Here is a 26,431-nt window from a genome sequence, read left to right on the forward strand (position 1 = left end):
CAAAGTATTTTCCCAGTTGAATGGCCACTCCCAACCTGTGGCTAAAAGTTAACTGGGACATCCAGTCAGTGACCATATGGCACATCTTAACGGACTGTCTCACTACCTATGCCATTTGGCTTCTCCTCCTCAACACTTATTCCCTCAATGTCTGTGGCATCCATTTTTGGTAGACCTTATCCATCGGTCTTCTCTCTGCCTCCCTCCGCCTTCCTCCTGTTCCCAAACTGTTTTACTGGCCTGACCCCACACTAGTATCTCATTCACCCTCATATTTTATTACTTGTCACTCCACGCATCTCAGCCATGAAACCTTTACTTGTATCTGTATGTCTCTTAGTAAAGCATATTAACACCATTTCCCTATACTCCTCTTTTTTCTCTCATTTTCCATAAACACTCATCTGTATGTTCCTGCCCAGACACTATCTCCCACCAATCACCATCTCTCTGCTTTCTCTCCTATTCACTACCTACTTACCTACTGGAGAATATGCAGGGCTGGCCCTTGAGTATTCGGCCACCACACTCTTGGATATGCTTCACAGGCCATGTACAGCCCCTGCAAGTTGTTGTTAGCAGAAGAGTTGCTGAGATGTTTACTACCAAGCCTCCTGCAGCTACCACAGCATCTAGGGGTGCAAGCTGCACCAATACATGGCATGCAGATTGAGGTAAACAGTGCTCCAGTCACTGGCACCTATTCCCATTTGCGTCACAAGTACACGTGACACTGCACCTTTATTCCACCGCTAATGGGTACTTAGGTCACTGGCTGCTCAGACCTTCAATAGACAGGTTAGCTCCAGGTCCAGACCAACCACCAGCTGCCGTTGAGCCTGCGGTTTGGAGCACAACTCCTGCTGCAGCTGGTATCCGTCATACAGTGCCATCTCATGCCATCACCAGTGTTGCAGCTGCTGGCCTACAATCAGCCTCTCCGGAAGGGCCTTCTTCCACAGCTCTTTGCCACTACCGATGATTTTGGACTTCATTATAGTAGCCTCCACTATTCGCTATTACACAAGGACATTTCTGTTGTACTTGTATGCACATTTTTCCACCAAATCTGTACTGAGTTTGTTCATGATGAATAAACAAACAGTGTTACTCCAATGCATGCAAAACAATCACTACCTAGGTACACCACTCGGCCATGGTTACTATACTGTAGCTGGTGATGAGGATAATGGTTTCGTGTAGATTCCTCATTCTTCATCCCCTATATACTACAGTTGGAGACAAAGATAATGGTTTTCTTGATACAAGTGACACTTGTAGTTCGTGTGGATTCAGTTTATGTGGATTCTCAGTGTAGTGCTGCTAATGATTCACTCACTCCAGTGTGTATTCATGGTTTGCTAGCTGCTGTACCAATTCCTGGTCTCGCCCATCATCCAGCCGCCTCTCCTTCACCATATTGAGTCTGATGCCACCATGGCACGTCACATTCGGCCTGGGCAATGCAGTCATGACTGGCTTCCTTCCTGTTGATGGCAGTGCCCAGACAGGACAAGATTGGTGATGCCACATCTTCACACGTGTTTCAGCATTTCTTGATGTGTCTTCATTTATTTTGCTGGATCCTCATTTTGTTCTCAATTGTTTGTACGTTTTTTCAACCACATCTTTCTTGTTTAAATACTAGTGATAGTGATGGGGTAGCACACTCATGTCTTTGCATTGTGCCAGTCTACATTCGAAGCCTACAGGTGTGTCCAGCCGTGTACCAGACCAGGACTATTAATGCCTTCCTATAGAATGTGTGTGTCGTCTGTGTATCAGACAGGGACTGTTGAATTCTTGGATTCTGTACCTGTGTTCAGTTGCTCTCTCAATTCTGGTAGGGATTCCTTTGCAAATTCATGTTTGTGTTTCTCAGCAGATGCAGCTTCTTGACAATACTCTCTTTTCCAGAATGAGATTTTCACTCTGCAGCGGAGTGTGCGCTGATATGAAACTTCCTGGCAGATTAAAACTGTGTGCCCGACCGAGACTCGAACTCGGGACCTTTGCCTTTCGTGGGCAAGTGCTCTACCAACTGAGCTACCGAAGCACGACTCACGCCCGGTACTCACAGCTTTACTTCTACCAGTACCTTGTCTCCTACCTTCCAAACTTTACAGAAGCTCTCGAACTTGGGACCTTTGCCTTTCCTGCGAACGCAGGAGAGCTTCTGCAAAGTTTGGAAGGTAGGAGATGAGGTACTGGTAGAAGTAAAGCTGAGAGTACCGGGCATGAGTCGTGCTTCGGTAGCTCAGTTGGTAGAGCACTTGCCTGCAAAAGGCAAAGGTCCCGAGTTCGAGAGCTTCTGTAAAGTTTGGAAGGTAGGAGACGAGGTACTGGTAGAAGTAAAGCTGTGAGTACCGGGCGTGAGTCGTGCTTCGGTAGCTCAGTTGGTAGAGCACTTGCCCACGAAAGGCAAAGGTCCCGAGTTCGAGTCTCGGTCGGGCACACAGTTTTAATCTGCCAGGAAGTTTCATATCAGCGCACACTCCGCTGCGGAGTGAAAATCTCATTCTGGAAACATCTCCCAGGCTGTGGCTAAGCCATGTCTCCGCAATATCCTTTCTTTCAGGAGTGCTAGTTCTGCAAGGTTCGCAGGAGTGCTTCTGTAAAGTTTGGAAGGTAGGAGATGAGGTACTGGCAGAAGTAAAGCTGTGAGTACCGGGTGTAAGTCGTGCTTCGGTAGCTCAGTTGATAGAGCACTTGCCCGCGAAAGGCAAAGGTCCCGAGTTCGAGTCTCGGTCGGGCACACAGTTTTAATCTGCCAGGAAGTTTAATACTCTCTTTGCTGCATAATCAAATGGTCCTTTCATGAATTGTTTCAATGTGCATTATCTTACATACTGTTCTTGGCCAGTGACTTCCTTGTGTTTTTCTGTTTCCCTGGCAGTGTGTTCTCAATCACTGGAGCTCCTGTTGTCTCTTGCCCATCAGTTCAGGGATCAGGCACCTCAGGGCCTCCTGCAGTGCTTTATTCGGCTCACTCAGTCTCCCCAGTTTTTTCTGCAGCATTTAGACAGGACATCCAGAAGTTTCTGTGTGTGGCAACCTAGACCATGTCTCGTCATGCTTGTTGCTACATTCTCATGCTGTGTGGCACTCCATACTGGTTCACAGTACTCTACACCAGACACTTCTATGATACTGTCCCATATCTTGCTCATGACGCCATCAGAGACCAATCCTTTCATCATTGGCCCTGTTGTGGCTAATCCTCTTGTAGCCTGTTGCAGCTGGCGCCCCAGTATTCGCCAGCCCTGTTGATGCTGATGCTTGCTCACTTGCTCACCCTCTTGCCTCTTGTGGCCGGTTCACTAATTGCTGGTTCTGTTGATGCTGATCCTAGCGACACAGTTTCCAGCAGATATCACCTCCTAATCCACCACCACCTTCTCCGTAGCTGTGCGCCCAACCATCCATTCCTGCTGGCACCTCCAATCCCGTAGTGTGTTCTTCTGGCCCTGGGTTGTGCCTTCCTTGACTCTTCACTGCCACGTTATTCCCCTGTGTGGACACTGCATGCTACTTTAATTGGGATCCAATGTTGTGTAGACTGACTGATTTTCTTGTTGTCTTGTTCCAGTTTACTCTCATGACTGCCTGGTGCCTCCTCCCCTGGATACTGCACTTCTCTGCGATATTTACACCATCTCACGCAAGGGGTAAGGGGTGTAGCATGTACATGCCTGAGTTCTTACATATCCAGACACCACACTCATGGATATGGTTCATGGGCAACTTATAGCCCTGCAAGTTGTCGTCAACAGAAAAGTAGCTGAGTTATTTAGTGCCAAGCCTCCTGCAGCCCCACAGTATCTGGGGGCACAAGCTGTGCCAATACATGGCCTGCAGGTCACAGTTGTTATAAATTATAAAATCTGAACAACACAGTTTTAGTTGTGAACGATATATATATATATTTTTTCACTTTGCTTCATAACTTGAATGAACTTCAAAGACATTATATAGAAACAAGAATATTTTGGAAAATATCAAGGAAGAATACTTTACAGTGAATGCTAAAACATTTTTCCTTTTATCACAACACTTCTTCAAAAAGGAAAATAAAAAATCAGTCAAATAAACAACCAACAAGTTACTACTTGACTTCGTGCACACCAGTCTCTGCACACAGCAAATTAAAGTGAACTTGCTCAATTGGCTTTGTCAGGAGATCAGCCAACTGAGTCTTTCCATTAAATGTTCCTACATAATTTCACCATTCAGGAATCTTTCGTGAGCATAAAAGAGTCAGACCTCAATATGTTTTGATTGATGAAGATATTCACGGTTTTTTGCTAATTTTAATGCACTTGCGTTGTTAATATGAAGTGTTGGAGGTTGTCCCAGCATTTCAACCAATTCATTTAATAAATGAAATAACCAAATTAATTCTTTGGCTCCTTCACTTGCTGAAATAATTTCTGCTTCAGTTGTAGATGTAGCCACAACCTTCTGCAGCTGACTTGTCCATGATATTACCCCACCAGGGTACTTTGCTACAATGCTGATTGTTCAACATCTTGTCTGCTTGTTGCCAGTGAAATCAGCATCACTGCAAATTCACAAATTTTCTTCCCTATCATAGATAGTGCCATAATTAAATGTGCCTTTCAGACACTGGAATTTGCCTTTCACTTGATTCCAGCCCTCAGTGGTTGGTTTTTACATAGCTCAAGCAACTTTATTCACTGCATAAGTTACATCTGGATGAGATGCTATTGAGAAATGCATAAGATATCCAGTTGCCTCGCGATAGGGAATAAAGGACAACATTGATTCATTTTGATCATTTTCTTCATATCCAGTGGGAGTTGAAGTCATGTTGGATTCTGGCATTCAAAATCTTTGCAACATTTGTTTCATGTATTTTTCTTGACTTAGCGTAATCACTCAATCTTCATTTTGCTTTATTTTTATGCTGAGAAAATTGTCAAAGGTCACCATTGTTATATCAAATTCACGTTGTAAAGTGTACAGAAAAGCTGTAATTTCATTTTTCTCATTGCCTACAATTAGACCCTTATCAACATAAATTGCTACATAAACTGTATTTCTGTTGCATTTACGATAAAGCAAACAAGGATCTGCAGCACTGTTTTTAAAACCTGCTTTATTCATGACTCCCATAAAATGTTTGTTCCAGCAACATGGTGCTTGTCTGAGTCCATAGAGACTCCGTTTCAAGAGACACACTTGATGTGTATATTTTTGAAGCCTTTCGGTTGTTCCAAATACGCTTCATCTTGAAGTATTCCATTCAAAAAGGCTGTCTTCAAATCAAATTGTATCAACACCATATTCATTGAAGCAACTACCACTAGCAAAACTTGAATTGTGTCATAATGTGCAACAGGACTAAATGCATCTTCATAATCAATTCCTTCTTGCTAAATATACCCTTTAGCAACTAATTGGGCTTTGAAATGAGTGCTTCCATCAGCTGTTGTACTCTTTTATGTAGAACCCAGTGATATGGCAATAGTTTGGTATTCGTGAGATGTCCAACTAATACCCATATTTTGTTTCTCTTTGGTGCTTCCATTTCTTCATTAATAGCCTGCATTCGTTTTTCCTTTTCATTTGACTGCAATATTTCAGTAAAACAGTTTGGATCTTTATGTCCACAACACTAACTTTTGTTAGCATCAAGAAAGAACTTGCCACTTTCTATAGAAGCTGGTTTTCTTTGTTGTTTTCTACTCTCCAATTTACCTTCACCAGAAAATTAAGGTGCTTTGGCTTTCTGGAATTCTGTTGATTCTATATTATTGTCATCTGATACTTGACTTCTTCCAGAACCAAGTGCATTAAATTTTTCTTCAGGTGTTTTGGCTTTCTGGAATTCTGTTGATTCTATATTATTGTCATCTGATACTTGACTTCTTCCAGAACCAAGTGCATTAAATTTTTCTTCAGGTGTTTCGGCTTTCTGGAATTCTGTTGATTCTATATTATTGTCGTCTGATACTTGACTTCCTCCAGAATCAAGTGCATTAAATTTTTCTTCACTTTGACTTCCTATGGAAGCAGAATGCCAAGGAATATCAAATTTGATATGGTACTTAAATTAAAAATTTTACATTATGACTCAAGACCACTTTCTTTTTTGAAGGCATCCAGACCCTAAATCCATCTTTGTCATTAACATACCCAACACGTTGACCTAAAGCAGTTTTATCATCAAAATTTGAATGAAAATGTTGGTTTACGTGAACCTAGAAACCTGTACAAAAAATTCTGAGGTGTTGAAGTTTACCTACTAGTCAATTGTACCACACCTCATAAGGAAATTAGTCTGCAACTGGATACCTTCCAATACAATTTAAAATATAAACTGCTGTATTGCAACCTTCTGGCCACAATCGTCCTGATAGTTTGCTCACATTCAGCATTGAACTTGCAGCTTCAACAGTTGTTCTCTTTTCACGTTCGGCCAAATCATTTTGTTTAGGAGTATAGGGTGCAGGAATCAGTAAGTCTCTTCCCTTATCTATGAGCAATTCCTTACCTCTGTTGTTATTAAATTCCTTACTCCATCTCACATCTGAACTGTTTAACAGCATGGTGGTGGTGGTTGTTGGGATGTTTAAGGGGGACTAAACAGCGAAGGTCATCAGTCCCCCAGCTTAACAGCATGACCTTTGGATGGAGCTTCATTAAAAAAATTGTTTAAGCACTTCATACACTTCATTTTTGTGCTTCAAAAAGAAAGTTCAACGAAATTTACTTAAATCACCTGCAAAACGTACATAATATCCAGCACCTCTAAATTACTCTGTACTCATTGGTCCATTGACACATGCATGGATTAATTTTCCAGTAACTGTGGAGTGATTTGCTCATTGTCTTAATGGTAGTCATTGGACCTTTCCTAATGGACAACCATCACAAAGTTCATCCTTACAGCCTTCTACACTGATGTTAAGTTTCTTGAAGATTTTATTGACTTCTTGTTTATTCTGGTGACTGAATCTTTCATGGTACATTTGTAATGTTTCAGAAGATGCCACTAAGTTCACTTGATTACCTTTTTCTGGCCTAACAGCATGCTTATTCAACACATACAGACCATTTTCCACTTAGCCTGTCATGACGATGTTGCTGCTGGCTTTTCCCCAGTCCTAACACTTTTCCTGTCACATGCAGCTGCTCTGGCTGAGAACAAATGAGCATTTTCATGGGGGACATGTAAAACATTTTCCATTCTAGCACTGTACCATCTATTATTTCATCTTATTTTGATGCAGACTATTCCTTGACCAAGAGCATGCATATTAGTAACTTGCTTTCCTAATGAAACCATCCAGGAATATCAAATTCACTGTACAAAACGAAGTATTGTTTAGTCAGAGTGATATGCTTCAAAGCACTGCTATCACAATACCATTTATTTACGTCAATACAATTTCTACTAGATGAATCCATGGCGCATGAAGTAAATACAGAGTTACCACTCGCCTTCTCTTCTTGCAGTATGCTATTGTAGTCAGTATGTCCAGTGGACACTCTGTTGCCCAATGACTTAGTTGTTTACATTTATTGCACAGAAATTTTTGTTTTATTTGCTCTTTAGACATCTTCTTCTTCTGTTTGTTAGAAATGATAAATGCAGTAATGTCCATTGCATTTTGTTCACACAATTCAGTGGTACAAAGTTTTTCAATTTGTAAGTCCAAACTCTGACTTTCCACTGGTATTCACCCATTTAATATTCTTCTAGATGACATGTTTTCTTCGCGTTTCATTAAGTCATCATTTAGACCTGCAAATAACTTCTCAGGTTAGCCACATGTGTGCTAATATCTTCTGCTTTGTTGTGTTTGACCCGAAAAAAGTTTTCGGTTAACAAGTTCAAAAGTTGTATGCTGCTTCATTCAAATTGGGCACATAGTTTACCCATATTTCTTTATCATTTTTCCACATCAACATAAGTTCAGCAACTGGTTTGCTTAGCACACTTGCTATTAGACTTGCTACTTTCAAGTTATTCTTTTGCCATTCTGCATATGCTGCCTTCTGTTCAGTAGTAGGATCCTGAGGCAACACAACAGGTTCGCACATCAGATAACAATGTCTTCAAGTTCCTCTGAACAGAGCGCCATAGACGTGCCATTTCCATTTTGCCCAATCATCAGGCCCTCCAGATTTATCTATATTCATGCTATAATCTCCATAATCTTGTGCCAGCACACATTGATTGAATCAATTTTTATGCCAAGAAAGCTGTATTTTGTTCTTTTCACATTGTTCTGTGTTCATAACCTGTTGTAAATTATAAAGTCTGCAACACAGTTTTAGTTACAGATGGTATATTTTTTCAGAAAAGAGCTTTAAATCATTACTTGAATGATCTTCAATACAGTAAATGCTAAAACATTTTCCCTTTTATCACAACATTAGTACTGTAGTCACAATCACCTCTTCACCTCTGCGTGACACCGTGCCTGTATTCCTCTGGTGATGGGTACTTAGGTCACCACTCAGTCCCCAAATTGCCAGTTTCTGTGGCTGCTACCCTTCAGACAGTGTCATCGTGAACTTTCACTAGAATCACAGCCACTGTCCATGTATCAGCCACTCCAGAAGGCCCAGCTTCCATAGCTCATCACCACTACTGACGATCGTGGGCTTCGTCATAATGGCATCTGCTATGCATCATTACAGAAGGCCATTTCAGTTATACTCATGTGCAGAACTTTGTCCTCCAAAACTGTACTGAGTTAATTGTGAATAAACAGACAGTTGTTACTTCAATGCATGTGTTTAAATCACACACTTGACACACCACTTGGCCACGGCTTACTATACCCATTCTATGCTTGTATCATCTTCCCATTACCCCTCCAAGTCAAGATCACTTTTTAACCCTATCAGCTGGCATGATTTGGAAATCCCAGTAGTTAAGTGTGTGTGTTTGTTTAGCTCTGAAGGATGGCTTTGTGCAAAAATGAAGTTGTTTTATTTATTTTTCTCTCTTTGCTTCTTCTATTTGCTAAGTAGTGATTTAACTTCTGTAACATATTATACCTCATCTTGGATTTCCCAACAAAGGAAAATTAGTTTATAACAGTCTAATGCTAGTTATCAATGGTTTGTAACAGCTTCTTCACTTTGTTCATATATGTATTGACTTGTTTCACATCCTTGAAACCTCTTCTCCATGTTGAGATCCACAAAACACAGAGAATGAATTAATGTTGTGATTTCTTGCTTGCATTTAGCATTATTTATTTGTCTAATAAAGACTTTCTGTTCTTATTTACTAGCTGAGATCCAGAAGCTCCAAAGTGAGAAGAACATAAATAATGGGCTGCCATATACTGATTTCCAAAAAACTGAAATTGAACAGGTAAGTATTTATATTAAGAAGCAAAACGGGAGTAAAAGGATAAAATGAGTTAAACAATATTTTGATCTCAAAAATTCAGTTTAGACTGTGCCAAAAGATAGTACTCTAGAACGTAGACTATGAAACAAAAGTCCATATACAAATGAATGTAAATATATTTTGATATGAACTAATACACTTTTGCTGTCACACAAGATGTTGATGGTGATAATAACAACAGTAAAAATATTTTATTCACGACCAAATGATTCACTCCATATGTACAAAACATCAGTTCCTGATACACAACAAATTCTGCTGAATATGTAATTGATTAATATCTGGTAAGATTACTCATAAACATTTTGCGGTTATTTACATAAGTTTTTAAAACACTTCTCATTGTGCATGTAACTTATGGCTGATTTTAATCCTGCATGTTGTGAACCTTTTTTGTAGAATACTATTATGTGGCTGCTAAAGTAAAATTTTTCTTTGTGACATTGTGTGGAATTTTGATTTTATTCATCTCATGACGTACATTTGCAATCCATTTGGTTTGTGTACAGGAGACATGTTAAAAATTTATAATACAATTATAATGGTTTTTATACTAATAAATAATAGGACTAAAATAAATGCCCACTGTACTTATGACTATCACCACAGGGAAGCTTATATATCAGCTTAAGAAATTCCTTCTACAAAAGCACTTTTACACATTAGGTGAATATAAGTTACATAATGCATAACACTATAATGATATTTTTTGGGATATGTAAAACAATTTATCCCTCTCAAATTTCCAGTGACCTGCTTGAATTCATCCACTGAGTAATAACATTTCAGTGCCTGATATAGCTTTCTTTAAGTGGATTTAAATTCATCTGCATTAACTTGTTCTCTTTTAATTTATTATAAATTTTCATCCCAATGTATTGTTGCCCCTGGGCATACAGTTTGAGGCCGTTGGTGGTAAACATAAAATTTTCTTTGTTTCTTGTATCATGTGAATGAACAAAAAAGGATGGCAGAGTTCATGTTTTTAAAAATTTTCCCATTTCATTGTGGCGGGCTGTTACAGCAACTGGTTTAAAAGTGTTTCAGAAGAAAAACTTGAGACTGATTTTGTTCTGCAATAATGTTTTTAATTTTGCTAAATAATGGGTGACATGGTTCTTTATGATTTACAGTGCACATATTTTTGAATTTTTTTTTTTTTTAGTACTTTTAAAATCTGCACTATATTTATCGAGATACCCTCAAGAAACACCACCTTACATAATAATGGATTCAAAGTAGATTTATATACTAATTTTCATGTGTCCATGTCAGTTGCAGTAGATAATATTTGCACTGCAAGTGCAAAGCTACTCAAGTTGTTTGCTAGGTACACAACTTGTGCCTGCTAGCTCAAATTTTTAACCAGAGTTAATCCTAAGGATTTGACTGAGGCAACTTCTTCTATATCTTGGTTGTTGTAAATAGTCTTAATTGCTCACAGTTTGAGTGTCTGGTTTTGAATTGCATCATGCAAGGTACTGAGGATACCAATCACAGACTTAGGAATTTTTTTCCAAGTCCTGATTTTCAACTAAGGCAGAACTATCATTTGCGAACAGAACTGATGGGGAGCTGATATATAATTGTATGCCAGTTACATAGAAGAGAAATAGGACTGGGCCTATTATGGAGTCTTGTGGAAGTCACTGAGATTTTTTTTTCAGTCACATTTAAATAGATGCTAACTCTTTGATTTCTATTTGATAAGTGGGATTTGAGCCACTGCCTCTAATTCTGTACTTTTCAAGTTTGTAAATAAGCAGTGCATGTTTTACAGAAAATAATGGTGCCACATTATTGCTCTTGTCTAATGATGTACTTATTTTCTCAATGAAACTGTTCACGGCATTTGTGGTATTTTTCCATTGTGTTGTGTTGCTTTATTAACTTTGGTGGGTATGCCATCCCAATGTGCAGAGTTTTTGTTTTTTAATGCTAGGATTTCATTTTCTACAACCTTCATAGAAACTTTTGTAAGGTGTTTGGCCAAAAGGATTTACTTTGTTGTGATAATCTGTTACATTTACAGCAGACTTTGCTACATTTATAAAGAATTCATTAAAGCACACTCATATTTGAGTCAGACTTACAATAATGTTTCCTTCAATATTAATTTTTGAAATTTCTTGGTTACAGGCTTTAACGCCTTAACTCAGATGGAATGACTGGCCACACTACCTTTGTCTTATTTTTATGGTTTAAAATTTGCCACTTATTTGCCAATTGTTTTGCTGCCTTAACAATTCTTTTAAATATAATTTACAGGATATAACATGTTGAATGAAATCAACGTCTTTATTATATTTTAATTCTCTGCAAAGTTGTCTTTTCCTTTCACTGGAATTTTTATTCTTTGAGGGATCCACTGTAATCTATTTGTAAGTTTGCTGCTGCAGAGTCTAGGTGAAAATGTTTCATAAAGACACCAAGAAAACTATTTAGAATTTTTTAAAATTTTTCTTCACTTGACTTACAATGATCAGAAGACTATTTTTTCTCTTTTAGCTTATTACTAAATATTAATGAGTTTTCTTTGCTAAAGGTTTTCGCATTTCTGCCTGTGGCAGCTCAATGAACAATGCATAATTATATGAAATACCTAAATGTAGACAAAATTTACACACATCTTTATTCCTTGGTAGTTTCAAAGAAAATCAGTTTGAATGAATATTTCTTTACCAAGTCAGTGAATCTTGAAGTATAAGTACTATCACATGTGATTGATATCAGCAGATATTAGATTTTTTTCTCTACAGAGGTCTTCTAGCATAAACTTAGATAACAACAATTCTGTTGTTAACATCCCTGGGATTCTGTATATTGAAACTACTATAACATTTACTGGTAAGTCCACTATTTCTACACAACAGCTGTAAAACAGACATTATTCATTTAAATAATTAAAACAATTTCTGGTTTCATAATTTTTATCACTATGCAGAAACATACACCAACCTCCACCTAACTTGTTTTCTCTGCAAAAGCTGCTTCCTAACCCGAAATTCCCAATTTTGTTTAAAATTTTAGTTGTGTTCTCAGTAAAACAATGCTCATTTAAACAAACAGCTCTAATATTTGCACATTCTGACAGAATGATTTCCAATTTGTCTATTTTGGAGCTTGTTTGAAGTGTCAGTGTTTAAACCAATTATGTTCCAGTACATAACATTTCTACTTTGACTATTACTTATACGCTGCAGCACATTTATTGTCAGATAATGGTTTGGTTCTGTCTTTCTTATTTCTACAGAAGTTTTTCCACCCCATCACTGCTTACCACCCCTTATTTTCTATGGCTTGGCGAGATCAGTGGACATATTGCTTAATTTTTTAAGCCTAACCTATTAAGATGTTGACCATCTTTGGAAAGACACTTTGCACTTAGATATTTATTGGGATCAATGAAAATGACTCCTAGTTTATTGCATTGTTCTTTAATATTGCCATTTATTCACTGCACATAGCTATCACTCACCAATATCCTTTACACAGTGCCACTGATTATTATTCTGGGACTTATGTAGAGGCTTCTGGACATTTGGATAAGGTTCCTTGTGTATTTTACAATTTCTTCTTCACTGTTGCTTTGAAGGGAATTTATTTGCACTTGGATAAAAACATCTTTTGGGTTCCTGTTATGCTTATCTGTTACACTCCCTCTTGAATTTAAGATGTTGTTTAAATGTTCATGCAACTGATGCATCCTGATGCCTGGTCAGACATCAAATGTCGATTTTGGTGACATGTTTTTTAACAATGAGTAATCTATGATAAAAAATTGATTTTCTGTCTTACTGTGATGCTTCTTTTTGTCTTTCGTGTACATTATACTGGTCCACTTATATTTGTTTAGTTCTTCCATATCTTCAGTTTCTTTTTCTTCCGTAATGGTAACTGGGTTGTTTTGTGATTGATCAATTATATCACTCTACCCATTTGCTGATGTACATCTATTTACCATCAGAGTTTTTTCACAAAGAAGTTTTCACATTCTAATGCAATATTTTCCTGCTTTATCAGCATCACTTCTTTCTTCAGAGCATCAGTGTTACCTTGAAGAACACAAATAATTTCACCTTTAGAACTTAACGTGCATGTTAATCGCATATTATGCCACTTATACAGTTGAGGCATGTCCACTGAATATTGTCATTTATAAATTTCAGACACATTTTTGCATACTTAAAATATAACCAAAAGTTGAACTTGATGCACTGAATTCCTTTGACTACATATTTTTCACATTTCCTGCATGAGGAACCATTTCATTTCAACTAACTGTGGATCATTGTATCACTGCATAATCTTCCTGGTGCCATTCTGCTTACATACCATGCCATGTCCTTTCAAAGGGACCATCCCAGCATTTGCCTTGAGAGATTTAGGGAAATCATGGAAAATATAACTCTGCATGGGTGAACATGGATTTGAACCATCACGCTCCAGAGTACAAGTCCAGTGCGTTAACAACTCCATCACCTTGCTTGGTACAAGGTTCTGGAAACAGCCCACAGCATTATTCCTTGTATTTAGCTCCACAGATTCATATAGCACTTTTTTGAAGAATTCCTAGCTTATAGAGATTTGCTTTGGTTGTTGCCCCCAAATTTCTATTCCACAGTTCAGGTGTGAGGAAAATAAAGTGTGGTGTGCTGTCTTTAGAACTACAGTATTTTTGGAAAACTTGCTATCATTAACTGCAAATATATGCTTAGATAAATTATATGCTAAAGAGCCTTCATCCACATCCCATTTCAGACTGCTTTGAATGGTTAAACCAAGGAATTTACACAAATTTTTTTTCCATTTCACTATCAAAGTACAGTTTATTTTCATTGAGTCTGTTGTTGTTGAACTTCATGAGATGTGTACTACTGATGTTTTCATTTAGGTGGCTTTGATTTAAATATTGAAAAATTTCAGTTGTCACAGTATTGCAATGGGTCTGTGGTGTCAATAGGTCATATCGACCATGAACAACATGATCTCTGACTGAGATCGGACAGTCAAGCCGCCATGTTATTCTAGCAGTCTGCATTTATGTCTCTTGCTGTGTACATGTTTATGACTGCTGTGGAAATATATATTTATGTGCAGATATTTGTGGGACACTTTGTTCAGTATACCTGTACACGCATCCCATTTCCATACTGGTGACCCTGAAGTTTGCACGTCTTCCGCAACTACCGCGCCGAGTGTTGTAGCATCAACAGGTTATATGCACGCCACCATGGCTGCCTCACCCAACTCTTTGTTCGAAGATTTGAAAGCTCCACAATGATCGCCGGACCTTTTCATTCCTTCACCAATGACCGTTTCTACATTAATTCACAGCAATTCGTGATCTCCAGCCACATTAACCTCAAACTTTGTCACTCTACAATGGTCGAGTGCTACACTGCTAACACAAACAATGGACTCTGGTTTCGTGTCGCTGGACTGTGCTCGCCAACGTGTGAAGTTTGAAGTGAACAATATTCAGAACTGTGTACCTACTGATCGATTGTATGGTGCTCAAAGCGATCTACTTTCGCACACGTACTTTGACTCTCAACGGGCCGCAACGACAGTTATTGTAGTGCCGTGTGCAGTGCTGCCATTACCGCAAAACACACCCGGACACAATCAACTGTAACCTGGTCTGATTTTGCCTCATTTGCAAACTAATATAGGACATTTTAATGGGCACAATTCTCCATTCTCACCCCCCAGACCGATTGCTCAAGTTTTTGACCACAATGGTTCGAGTGCATCATTCGGTGTTTCGCCTTCCAGTGGCATCTTACCACACCGAAGTGACTTTCTGCTGGTTCCACCGGTCATTTATAGTCTGACCTCATGGGGCATGTCTTCAGCATGTGCAGAGAACTCAAACTTTTGTCATACTCCCTCCTGCCACCCCCCCACATTCGCAGGGGCCCCCGGTTCCGGCCGCTCAGCTGCTCGCCTCTCCCACCGCACCGCCTATGTCTGCCACACCAGCCTTCCGTGTTATTTCTGAGGTGGCTCAATCCAAATCAGTGGCTGTAGCCTACAACCCAGTTTAAGGAACCTCAATGCCTACCGTGCAACTGCCCGTTCCCACGGTACCGACCGTGTCAACCGCGTGGTGTTTTCGTGACACATCAAGGACAATGTCCACAGTTGCTATGGACATTTTTGCCAGTAACATACCTGTGCCTACCACGCCAGCCTGCTGTGTAGCCTCTCCCATCATGGACCTGATGGTTTTCCAACAGAAACCAAAGCCGCCTTCGTCCCCACCTCCAAGTCGTCTGCCGAAGCTGCCACCTTATACGAGGACAACCCAGTGTCATGATTTGCACTTGTTGATCATCTTTTCGAGTTTCATCATGTGTCAAATGACAACTCTAAATTCCTGTGTCTCGTCACGCATCTTCGTAATCATTCAGACTTAACTTGTGATCTACTCCTCTTGCCACTGCCTCCACTGAAATACGAGTTTGTGAAGAAGACGATCATTGAACGACTCGCCTTCTCACCACAAGAATTAATCATCAAGATCTTGTACGAGGAACACCTGGGGGACCGAACCCCATCACAACTCTGGCACCGCCTTTGGTTACTTGTGAGTGAGCATACCATGCCAGGCATCACCTTGTGGATGGTGTGGTCTGCCAAGCTGCCTACTGACCTACAGATCCACTTGCTTTCCAACACACTCCTTCGAGCCAATTGGCTCTCATCTCCACATCGTAGACCAACTGTGTTCATTGCTACGACAATGCCAGCCAGCTCACCACTCACCGCTAGTTGGCACAACTGCTCCCGCCTACCGGCCTTCTGCTGGCAGGGGCAGGGCTCGCTCTACCTCCACACCTTCTACATCACCTGGCAGCATCCGCTCACTCTCTCCACCATCCGAGCACTCCAGGATCACCCACACGCCATATGTACCGGTATTCATGCCAGAACAAATTGACGAGGACAAGCCTCCTCCGTTTCCGCAGTCACCACCACCACCACAATATCCGGCTCATCCGTACTGCTGGTACCAGAAGGTTTTCAGCGAGGATGCTAAGAAGTGCCGGTTACCTTGCAAACACCGACCACAGGATCTAAAAGACACTGAGCCTTGTGGGGAACCCCACGGGCGTCCTCATACATTGCACTCCATCCACTCGTCTACCTTGCTGAGCAGTCGTTTGTACGTGACTGACATTTTGTCACGGCTCAGTTTCCTAGTTGACACTGGTGCTGACGTGTCTATCATACCTACATCGATGGCTCTCCCCATCTTTTCACTGAAGAGGTCACTTCTACGAGCTGTCAACGCATCAACATTACAAACCTCAGGCTCTGTCAAAGTTACGGTGCACCTATCTCATTTTGTGTGTTTTCAGTGGACTTTCTACATTGCCAACATTGATGAATCAATTCTCTGTATGGATATTTTGTCCCATTACAAACTCTCTCTGAATGAATTTCAGGGTTCAGTGCAACACCAGTCCACTAACACTCAGATACTGTGCTCCTGCACTTATGTTCTCCACTCTGCTTCTCTCGTGACATGTGAGTTAGTACGCGAGTGTTCCGCCCTTGTGGGTGACATTGCGACCTGTGTAACTAATCTACTGTTAGAATACAACTCAGTGGAACAGCTCCACTGGGACAACGCTGAGCTGAAAAACACATCGCACACACCTACAACGAGCTTGTCACGGCTCGTAACTTGCTGCTAAAACTACAGTCCACAGTTCTGCCACCTAATCGAGCTTCTAATGCCTACACCAGCTCAGACACTCATCAGGTTCGTCCAAACACATTAATTGTGTGTGACGATTCGCTTCCGGTAGACTCAGCACTACCGATGCCCTCGCCACGTTCAGTGCCCTGTGTTTCAAACAGTGCTTCTAATGACAGTCGTGCGCACAACGCAACCACGCACACTGCTCAAGCAGCCACTCTGCGTGTTGATAAACATTCCCCCTCTCTCACACGCCAGTTACGTGACTTGGCAGCCATCACTGTTCCATGCGCGACGCCAACGCCACTCTCACCCGCACCGGTTATCAAGTGCAAGGTTGACAGCAGACACTCACCGCGTGTTCTGACCTGCTCCTTGTTGCATGTGCAGCCGCCCTCTCCACACAAGCCATGCTCACGTACTAGGCATGTGACTTTCGGGTTGCCCTTTCCCACTTGCGCTAACGGCTTCACCTCATCGTGCCCTACTTGTCCAAAAACTTCACGTCAGGGCAATGATCAGTCTCGTGTGCAGTTCTCAGTTTCTTCCATCACTGACGGAACGACGCACAAGATAGTTACCCCCGCTGGCCCTCCTATTAGGCACAAGGTTAGACGCCTCAACCCTATTAAGTTGCATGCGGCCAGGCAGCAAATTAACCAACTTTTGGCGGCAGGTATCCTGCAACCACCAGACAGCAACTTGTCTTCACTGATTCACCTCACCCTCAAACACAATGGTTCTTTCCGAATGTGCAGTGATTACAGATGTCTAAATGCTCGTACCCTCATGGATATTACCCCGTGCCTAACATACATGATTTCACTCATATGTCATCGGGCGCTGCAATCTTCAGTGTTACTGACTGTAAACGTGCCTACCACCAGATTCCCATAGCACCGGAAGACATCCCTAAAACAGCTATTACCATGCCGCTTGGTTTGTTCCATTACAACTTCATGCCATTCGGCCTGAAAAATGCAGCGCAAACGTGGCAGTGATTCGTTGACTCCATCTTATGACAGTTCAAGTTTTTGCTTTGCATATCTGGAGGAAATACTCATTTTCAGCAAGTCGGCTGAGGAACATAAAAATCATTTATCTGTGGTCCTCCAGACCTCAAAATCCAATGGCATAGAGGTCAACAAAGACAAATTCCAATTGCACCAGCCTTCTGTCACTTTCTTGGTTACACTGTCTCCACCGATGGAATGCAGCCTCCCAAATCTCATGTGCAGGCCATCATGTCAGTGCTGTCCCCTGGTACTTGCAAAGAACTCTGATATTTCCTGGGCACAATAAATTACTAACGTCGTCACCTGCCCTCTTTTGCCGCCGTGCAGGCCCCACTGACAGACTCACTGTCGGGTAAACAGAATTCAGGACTCAAACCCGTTCGCTGGACTGCACCTATTCTGGAGGCCTTCAATGCACTAAAGACTTCTTTAGCTCATGCACTGACACTTGTCCACCTCAACCCCTCGGCCAGGTTGTTCATAACTGCGGACGCCATTGACACCGCGGCGGGAGCGGTACCACAGCAACGCAAGGCAGACACGGTTTCCCCTCTTCATTTCTTCTCTAAAAAACTATCAACAGCTCAGAAGAAATACTCCGCTTTCAATAGAGAACTCCTTGTGGTCTACCAGGCTGTCAAACACTTCTGCCTCACGTGGAGGGTCGCTCGTTCATCATCCTCAATGATCACAAACCACTCGCAGATGCATTCTGCAACCCCCCCAAGGACCCACCCCCTCGGCGATTCCACCACTTTGATCTAGTCTCCCAATTCACAACCGACATTTGCTACATCAAAGGCATGGACAACATCATCCTAGATTTTTTCTCGTGGATCAATACTATTTCACGCATCATAGACTTATCCAACCTGGCCACCCTACAAGCCTCCGACGAGGAATCTCAAGCTCTCCTTGTGGACCCTCAAACATCCCTTGTGTTTACCAAAGCTAAATTCCCTGGTGTTGTGGATGAGGTGTGATGCTACTCTTCTACCGGTACCTTATGTCTGTCGCTCCCGCCCCCCCTTGTGCCGGCAGGCCTTCGATGCACTGCATAACTTCGCTCACCCTGGTGTCCACGCCACTACATGGCTCGTCTCCAAGCGTTTCGTTTGGAAAAATATAAAATGGGACTGTCAGACCTGGGCACATAGCTGCGTCCCCTGTCAACACAACAAAATCGGCTGCCACCCCACCAATGGGCAGGTTCGACATTCCCCCAGGACGATTTCGCCATGTACTTATCGATCTTATTGGTCCTCTTCCACCGTTGGGGGGCCACAGATACATTCTATCCACAATCGACTGCATGTCCTTCTGAGTAGAGGCAGTTCGTTTACATAAAATCACGGTCGAGACCGTGGCCAAGGGTTTCATATTCGCATTGATTACTAGTTTCGGTTGTCCGACCACCACCACCACCACCAATCAGGTTCGGCAGTTTGAGTCGACCCTCTTCACCATTTTATGTAACATCTACTGGCATAAAGAAAATTCATACCACAGGCTACCACCAACAAAGCAATGGGTTGGTAGAACGGTGGCACCACACACTGAAAACAGCCCTCAGGGCCACGACTACCTCTGGTCCGAAGCCCTTCCATGGGTGCTCCTGGGCCTCCGCTCAGCTTTCAAGCCCGACTTATAGGGAACTATCTCAGAATTCGCTTTCAGGGAGAACTCCGTCCTACCAGGTGAACTCATTCAGCCTCAGGTACCCAAGAGATGAATACACTAAGCAGATTCAGAAGGATGTAGGCTGCAGTAGGTACTGGGAGATGAAGAAGCTTGCACAGGATAGAGTAGCATGGAGAGCTGCATCAAACCAGTCTCAGGACTGAAGACTACAACAACAACAACAACAATCCTTGTATCTTTGTATCCTTGCGTTCTAGTGTCCTGTGAAATGAAATGAGCTTACAGCATTGTGGACCGGGAGTCCCCCATTTGGGGAAGTTGGCCGCCGAGGGCAAGTACTTATTGCACTCGATGCCACATTGGGTGACTTGCGCATCGGAGATGGGGATGAAATGATGATGAGGACAACACAACACCCAGTCCCAGAGTGGAGAAAATCTCCAGCCTCAGCTGGGAATCAAACCCGGGCCCCTTGGCATGGCATTCCACCGCAGTGACCACTCAGCTAACAGGGGTGGACTCCAATGTCCTGTTTTTCACTATGTTCGGTATAGGCTCAGTTGTAATATTAGGTAAAGACCCAAGGGCTGAACCATTAGCATCTGTGATATGCACACAGTGTAATTTACCAGTACATCCAGCTCTGTCCACTGAATTGCATGATGTAGTTTACTGGTTATGCCATCAGAAAGAGAATTATGCCAGACAGCCCAGAAAGAGCATGTAGTTAAGGCAAGGAAAGCCATGGGTACTGAGAAAGCTTAAGATAATGTAAGTAATATGTAAATAAAAGCCCGGATTGTATTATGTACAACAATCCAGGCTTGTATTTACCTATTACTTACACTATCTTAAGAGAAGAATGTGGGGCCCAATGAGAGATGGAGATACTTGAAGAACAAAAAGGACTCATGAAATTTATAAGATCATGAACGAGCTCAATGTTTTATAATATCAAAAGAATAGACTACTAGACTGGGCAGGTCATGTATGCTGTTATCTGTATGCTAGAAACCCAGCTTCCTAAGTAAACATTCATTGCCCACACAACAACAAAGTGATCTGTGGGTAGCCCAAGAAACACATGGGAAGACAATATAAAGAAAGATATGGAAACTTTTAGTGTAGTCAGTTGGAAGGAAGCAGCTCTGGAGAGAATGCAGCAATGACCAATTGTTGATGCAGCACTTAATCTACAAGGCCACGGCCACAGGGTAAATAAGTGATGGTGATGATGATTATGCATTCAGAGAAACTATACTGTGGTCATCAGTGTCAGGTTCATCACCCAGGACAGAATCTGTATACCCCACTTGTCTGTTTCTAGAGTAGATCCCTTTTGAAAGTGTAAGAATGTTTTCTAAATAGCATGTATCTGAGGTGGGATGTAGGTACCACCTCAATATGTGCCTAGTGGAATTTGGGAAACTACATATAAACTTTATCCCGGCTGGCTGGCTAACCAGCCATCATTATTTGTTATAGCTCTGAGTTGAATACATAATAATCACTGCTTGCCATTACAAGTACAAGAACATTTATTTCAACTAAAGAGAAATAGAGTCATACAAAGATGTTATAATAAATAATTCTACTGTGCCATGAAATCTTCCTCATCCAGGAGCCATGCAGAGTGGCTGCGTGCTTAGAAGCGCCATGTCATGGATTGCGTGGACCCCTCCCACCAGAGGTTCAAGTCCTCCCTTGGGCATGGGTGTGTGTGTTTTTCTTAGCGTAAGTTAGATTAAGTTAGTTTAAGTAATGTGTAAGTCTAGGGACCAATGACCTCAGCAGTTTTGTCCCTTAGGAATTTACAACCACGCACAATTGGCTTAGTAATATCTCTTTGCTACAGAGTTCAATGAACTCCATCCTAGCAGAGTCATTTACTCTCACCCTTTTCCACTTATGTTGAGGCAAGACATGTTCTTGAAGAAGGATAATGTTGCCAGTTCTAATCCTCTGGCATCTATCAACATTCTGAACTAGATGAAAGCTCCTTAGTAACAGTAAATAGTTTCTGCTCCAACGAGTCTAGATGTTTTTCAGTAGTTTTTGCTGGAGCTTGAGTTCAGCCGCTACCTATATGATGACAGCCGAGCCTCAAGCACTAGCCCCTGTTCAAGAAACTTTTGTATGACCTAGGAATGCAGCAGTGGCAAATTTTCCATGTGCTCAGCTTCAGACAGCTGTATTTAAACCCCTGGGCCAGTAGAGCAGATTATCGATACGGCAGTGCTGTGTCATGTGCCAACATTCTACTGTGACAGTCATTGGTACAGCTAGACTATGCTGTGCCACATCATGCTGAGCTTATGGCATAACTGCTGCCGGGCTGCAAAAATTTGACGTCTATCTGACCACCCACTGAGCAACCAGCCACTGCCTCATGGTCTGAGGCACAAATGGACAACTGGTTCCATGCTGCCTCCCAGCTGCTGCTCTCAATGCAATGGTAGACAGTTTGACTCTGAGTTATGCTGTTATCTATCCCAATGGTAGAAGACACCTCTGGTTGCCAGTTGTTAATAGAAGAGCTGTCTCGAGTGCTTCACTCACCTGCTGCCCCATCACCATCTGCTGAGCTGGCATTCTCCAAGTAAGCAGCCTGCCTTCCAGCTGTCCACATACACATCTGGGATGTATGCTATGCATTCAGCTCTGATGCAGGGACAACATGGGATGGTGTCAGAATACACACATATAATTGTTCCACTCTAATGGAATAACAAAGAACTGTTATGTTCACTGACGGTTTTTCTGCAGCCACCCATAATGTCCTCCAGTCTGCTTTGCTGTATTATAAACCCAGGACACTCCAGGTGGCAGTCATACGCCACCTGACGAACACAAAAACAGCTCCCTCCATCCTGTAATGCTTATTGCCCAACCTTCTGTCTACATTCTGGAATCAGAAGAGGAATTTTTTGGCTACTAGTTGATCAATGGAGAAGAAGTAGATCCACTTCATTCCAGTGAGAGAAGCAAATGGTGACTGTAATTGTGGCTTCATTTGAGCAGCAGCATTATAGTTAAGTAGCTGCTCCAATTCTGGATTTTCACTCAAGGAATCCTTGTATCTTTGTATCCTTGCATTCTTACTGTCCTGTTTTGCACCATATTAGGTATAGACTCAGTTGTAATATTAGGTAAAGACCTAAGGGCTGAATTGTCAGCATCTGTGATATGCACACAGTGTAGTTTACAAGTACATCCAGCTTCATCCATTGGATTGCATGATTTAGTTTTCTGGGTATGCCATCAGAAAGAGAATTACTCCACAAAGTGCAGAGACAGCATGTACTTAAGCCAAGGAGAGCCATGGGTACCAAGGAAGCTTAAGATAGTGTAAGTAATAGGTAAATACAAGCCTGGATTTTTTGAAATAGTGAAGTATGAATTTAGTAGTCTGTACTACTGTATCTGATATGTCTTTTGTGAAGTAGATTGAAAACTGGGAATAGGTAAATTATATGTTTTTGTTATATAGTGAATGAACTTTTAGGTGAGACTTACAATACATTGAACATATGCTGTACCACTGTAATAGTAGAAACTTAGTGTGTTTAATTTAATAGGAAACCGTGATATCTTTTAGTGCAATATTTTGATTATTTAGTAAAGTGTGTACTAGAAAATAGGACAGTCTGGAGTATGACAATCACAAGGGCAGTAGTTAGGGAATACCACATGGGGGGGGGGGGGGATCCTTATGTATTTTTTTAAATTTTTTGATATGAAACTGAAGTGGAACACAGTTGTATTATTTTTCAACATATCTCCCTGGTGTTTAACACACTTCCTTCAGTGCCTAGGACATGCACAGTTTCCTCTGAAAAAGTATTCATTTGGCCGTGTGCGCAGCTGTTTGTGCATGACCTACTGCACCTCTTCATCAGAATGAAATATCATTCCTCCCATCGTCTCTCTAAGTTATCCAAACATGTGGTAATCATTTGGCAGAGGTCTGGTGACTATGGCAGACATGACAGAGTATCGAACTGTGGGTCATCAATGGTTGAAAGTGTTGCACAAGCAGTATAAGTTTGAGCTTTCTCATGTTGCAAAAGGACACCTGCAGTCAGAAGTCCACGTTGCTTTGATCTCATAACAGGCTGAAGCTGATTTTTTAAAATATTATTATATGATGAGCTTGTGATGATGTTTCTCCTAGTCATGTAGTGTTCCAAGATGATGCCTTATTCATCCCAAAGGAGAGTCAGCAAAAACTTCCATGCAGATAGCTGCATCTACAACTGCATGGGTTTTGGTAATGAGAAATGGTGCCATTCCTTACTTGCTCTTGTTATTTGGGGTGCTGGTACTGTACCCAGGCTTCATGCCTTGTAACGATTCTCATGAAGAAGCCATCATCTTCTGCAGTTCTTCAGAGATATAAATGTGCTGCTCTTTTAGTTCAGAGTGAGCTTTTGTGGCATCCATCTTGCCGACACTTTGAGAAACTTAAGCACTTCATGAATGATGTGTTGTGCTGAGCTGTGAGTAATGTTCATATCTGCAGCTATTTCATCAACCATCACATGACAGTTTTCCATCACAACAGCTTCAGCTGCTGCAGTGGACTCTGGTGCCACAAGGTGGTGTGCCTGACTCGAGTGCTGAGTGTCTGTTACAGAAGTCATGCCATTTCTGAACTTCCTACTCCACTCATACACTTGCTGCAGTGGTAGGCATGCTTCACCATACTGGACCTTAATTTGCTGACGAATTTCAATATGTTTTGTACCTTCACTGGTCAGAAAATATAAGAGAGAATGCTGTTCTTCCTGGTGCATGTCACAAATGGGGCAGTCATTTTGAACTGGTATTGCGGCCGTGTTCTGCTTATCTGTAGTATGGTGCTGCCTGTAGGGCGTTCCTTGCATCATTGGTAACATTACTGCCAACGTACAGAACAATGGCATGAAATGGCGATTTTTAATTGCACTTTTAAGGTTTTCATTTGACTCCCTTTCACATTTAGTTTCCAGATTTAAGGTAGATATAAACAGTGGTACAACTCTGACAAACTAAAACATGACATAACAACAATACTGAATGGTTAGGATTTCTTATCTTTGATCATGTGATGCTGATTTAAAGCAGCAATATGCTGAGATACCATATGGATGTGAGATGATCATTAGACACAACAGCATCATTAAACTGCCCTGGGCTCCTAGAGAGACAGTGACCAGTATAACGGAAAGTCCAATGATAATATCTGTCCAGGTTAGAGATTTGACATTATGGGAGAATGTATTGGGGAAAGTTCTATGAAGTATCAGAGGTGTACTAAGGGCACAGAGAGTAGCAGAAACAAAATAGTGACCCAGGCTTACAGTCCACGATATCGGAGAACTCTATGAATTGGAGCCAATGGACTAGTCTCTCGGGATGAGAGGTTACTGTGAATTGAGGTATTAAGGTTTCTTATGATGAACTGTACTTTCTTATGAGGTGATGCTATTGTGATGGTGAACTGAGTGAGGTGGCGTAGTGGCTAGCACACTGGACTCGGGACGATGGTTCAATTCCGCGTCTGACCATCCTGATTTAGGTTTTCCGTGATTTCCCTAAATCGCTCCAGGTAAATGCCAGGATGGTTCCTTTGAAAGGGCATGGTCGACTTCCTTCCCCGTCCTTCCCTAATCCGATGAGATCGATGACCTCGCAGTCTGGTCTCCTCCCCAAAACAATCCAATCCAATCCTATTGTGATGGTGAGTTAAGGTTATGACTGTGCTGTGTTATGGAAGATGATGAAATATTATATGCATCATTGAAGAATAGTAAGGATGAAATTTGTGTTAGGGGTTCTTTGTCATGAAGATGTAATGTATTCATTTAGCCAAAGAACAAAGATGTTTTCACCTGTCAATGTGGCTGAGAATGTGACCATGCCAATGCTACAGCTGACAGCTGACTCCTCTCTTCTGCAAATACCTTTCCTTATGCACTATGTTATAGCGATGAGGCAGCAGAATAGATTAATGTAATCAAGTTCACACATGTCAAGAAGTGCCTGGTTTTTGATTTGGAGGGCTGTAGAGTGCATGATTTTGTTTGTGTAGGTTAACATAGGAAGTGACTTACCGAACGAAAGTGCTGGCAGGTCGATAGAAACACAAACAAACACAAACATACACACGAAATTCTAGCTTTCGCAACCAATGGTTGCTTTGTCAGGAAAGAGGGAAGGAGAGGGAAAGACGAAAGGGTGTGGGTTTTAAGGGAGAGGGTAAGGAGTCATTCCAATTCCGGGAGCGGAAAGACTTACCTTAGGGGGGAAAAAAGGACGAGTATACAGTCGCACACACACACATATCCATCCGCACATACACAGACACAAGCAGACATTTGTGACAATTTTTACCTCCAAGCTGCCCTCCACTGCTAAATTTGTGATCCCTTGATGCCTCAGAACATGTCCTACTAACTGTTATCTTCTTTTTGTCAAGTTGTGCCACATACTCCTCTTCTCCCCAATTCTATTCAGTACTTCATCATTAGTTATGTGATCTACCCATCTAATCTTCAGCATTCTTCTGCAGCACCACATTTCGAAAGCTACTATTCTTTTCTTGTCTAATCTATTTATTGTCCATGTTTCACTTCCATACATGGCTACACTCCATACAAATACTTTCAGAAACGACTTCCTGAC

At 41.5% G+C, this 26,431-nt stretch overlaps 1 protein-coding gene across 1 annotated transcript in view; it reads left to right on the plus strand.

Annotated features, from left to right (window-relative positions):
* The window catches only part of LOC124616240 (myosin-11-like), a 216,342-nt gene that overhangs the window by 147,464 nt on the left and 42,447 nt on the right, over window positions 1-26,431 (plus strand). The window contains exon 6 of the mRNA XM_047144544.1: window positions 9,276-9,358. Coding sequence (XP_047000500.1) covers window positions 9,276-9,358 — 83 coding nt within the window. The remainder of the gene's footprint in view (window positions 1-9,275; window positions 9,359-26,431) is intronic.

The sequence above is a fragment of the Schistocerca americana genome, chromosome 5, assembly GCF_021461395.2.
Source record: "Schistocerca americana isolate TAMUIC-IGC-003095 chromosome 5, iqSchAmer2.1, whole genome shotgun sequence".
In the NCBI taxonomy this organism is placed as follows: domain Eukaryota; kingdom Metazoa; phylum Arthropoda; class Insecta; order Orthoptera; family Acrididae; genus Schistocerca; species Schistocerca americana.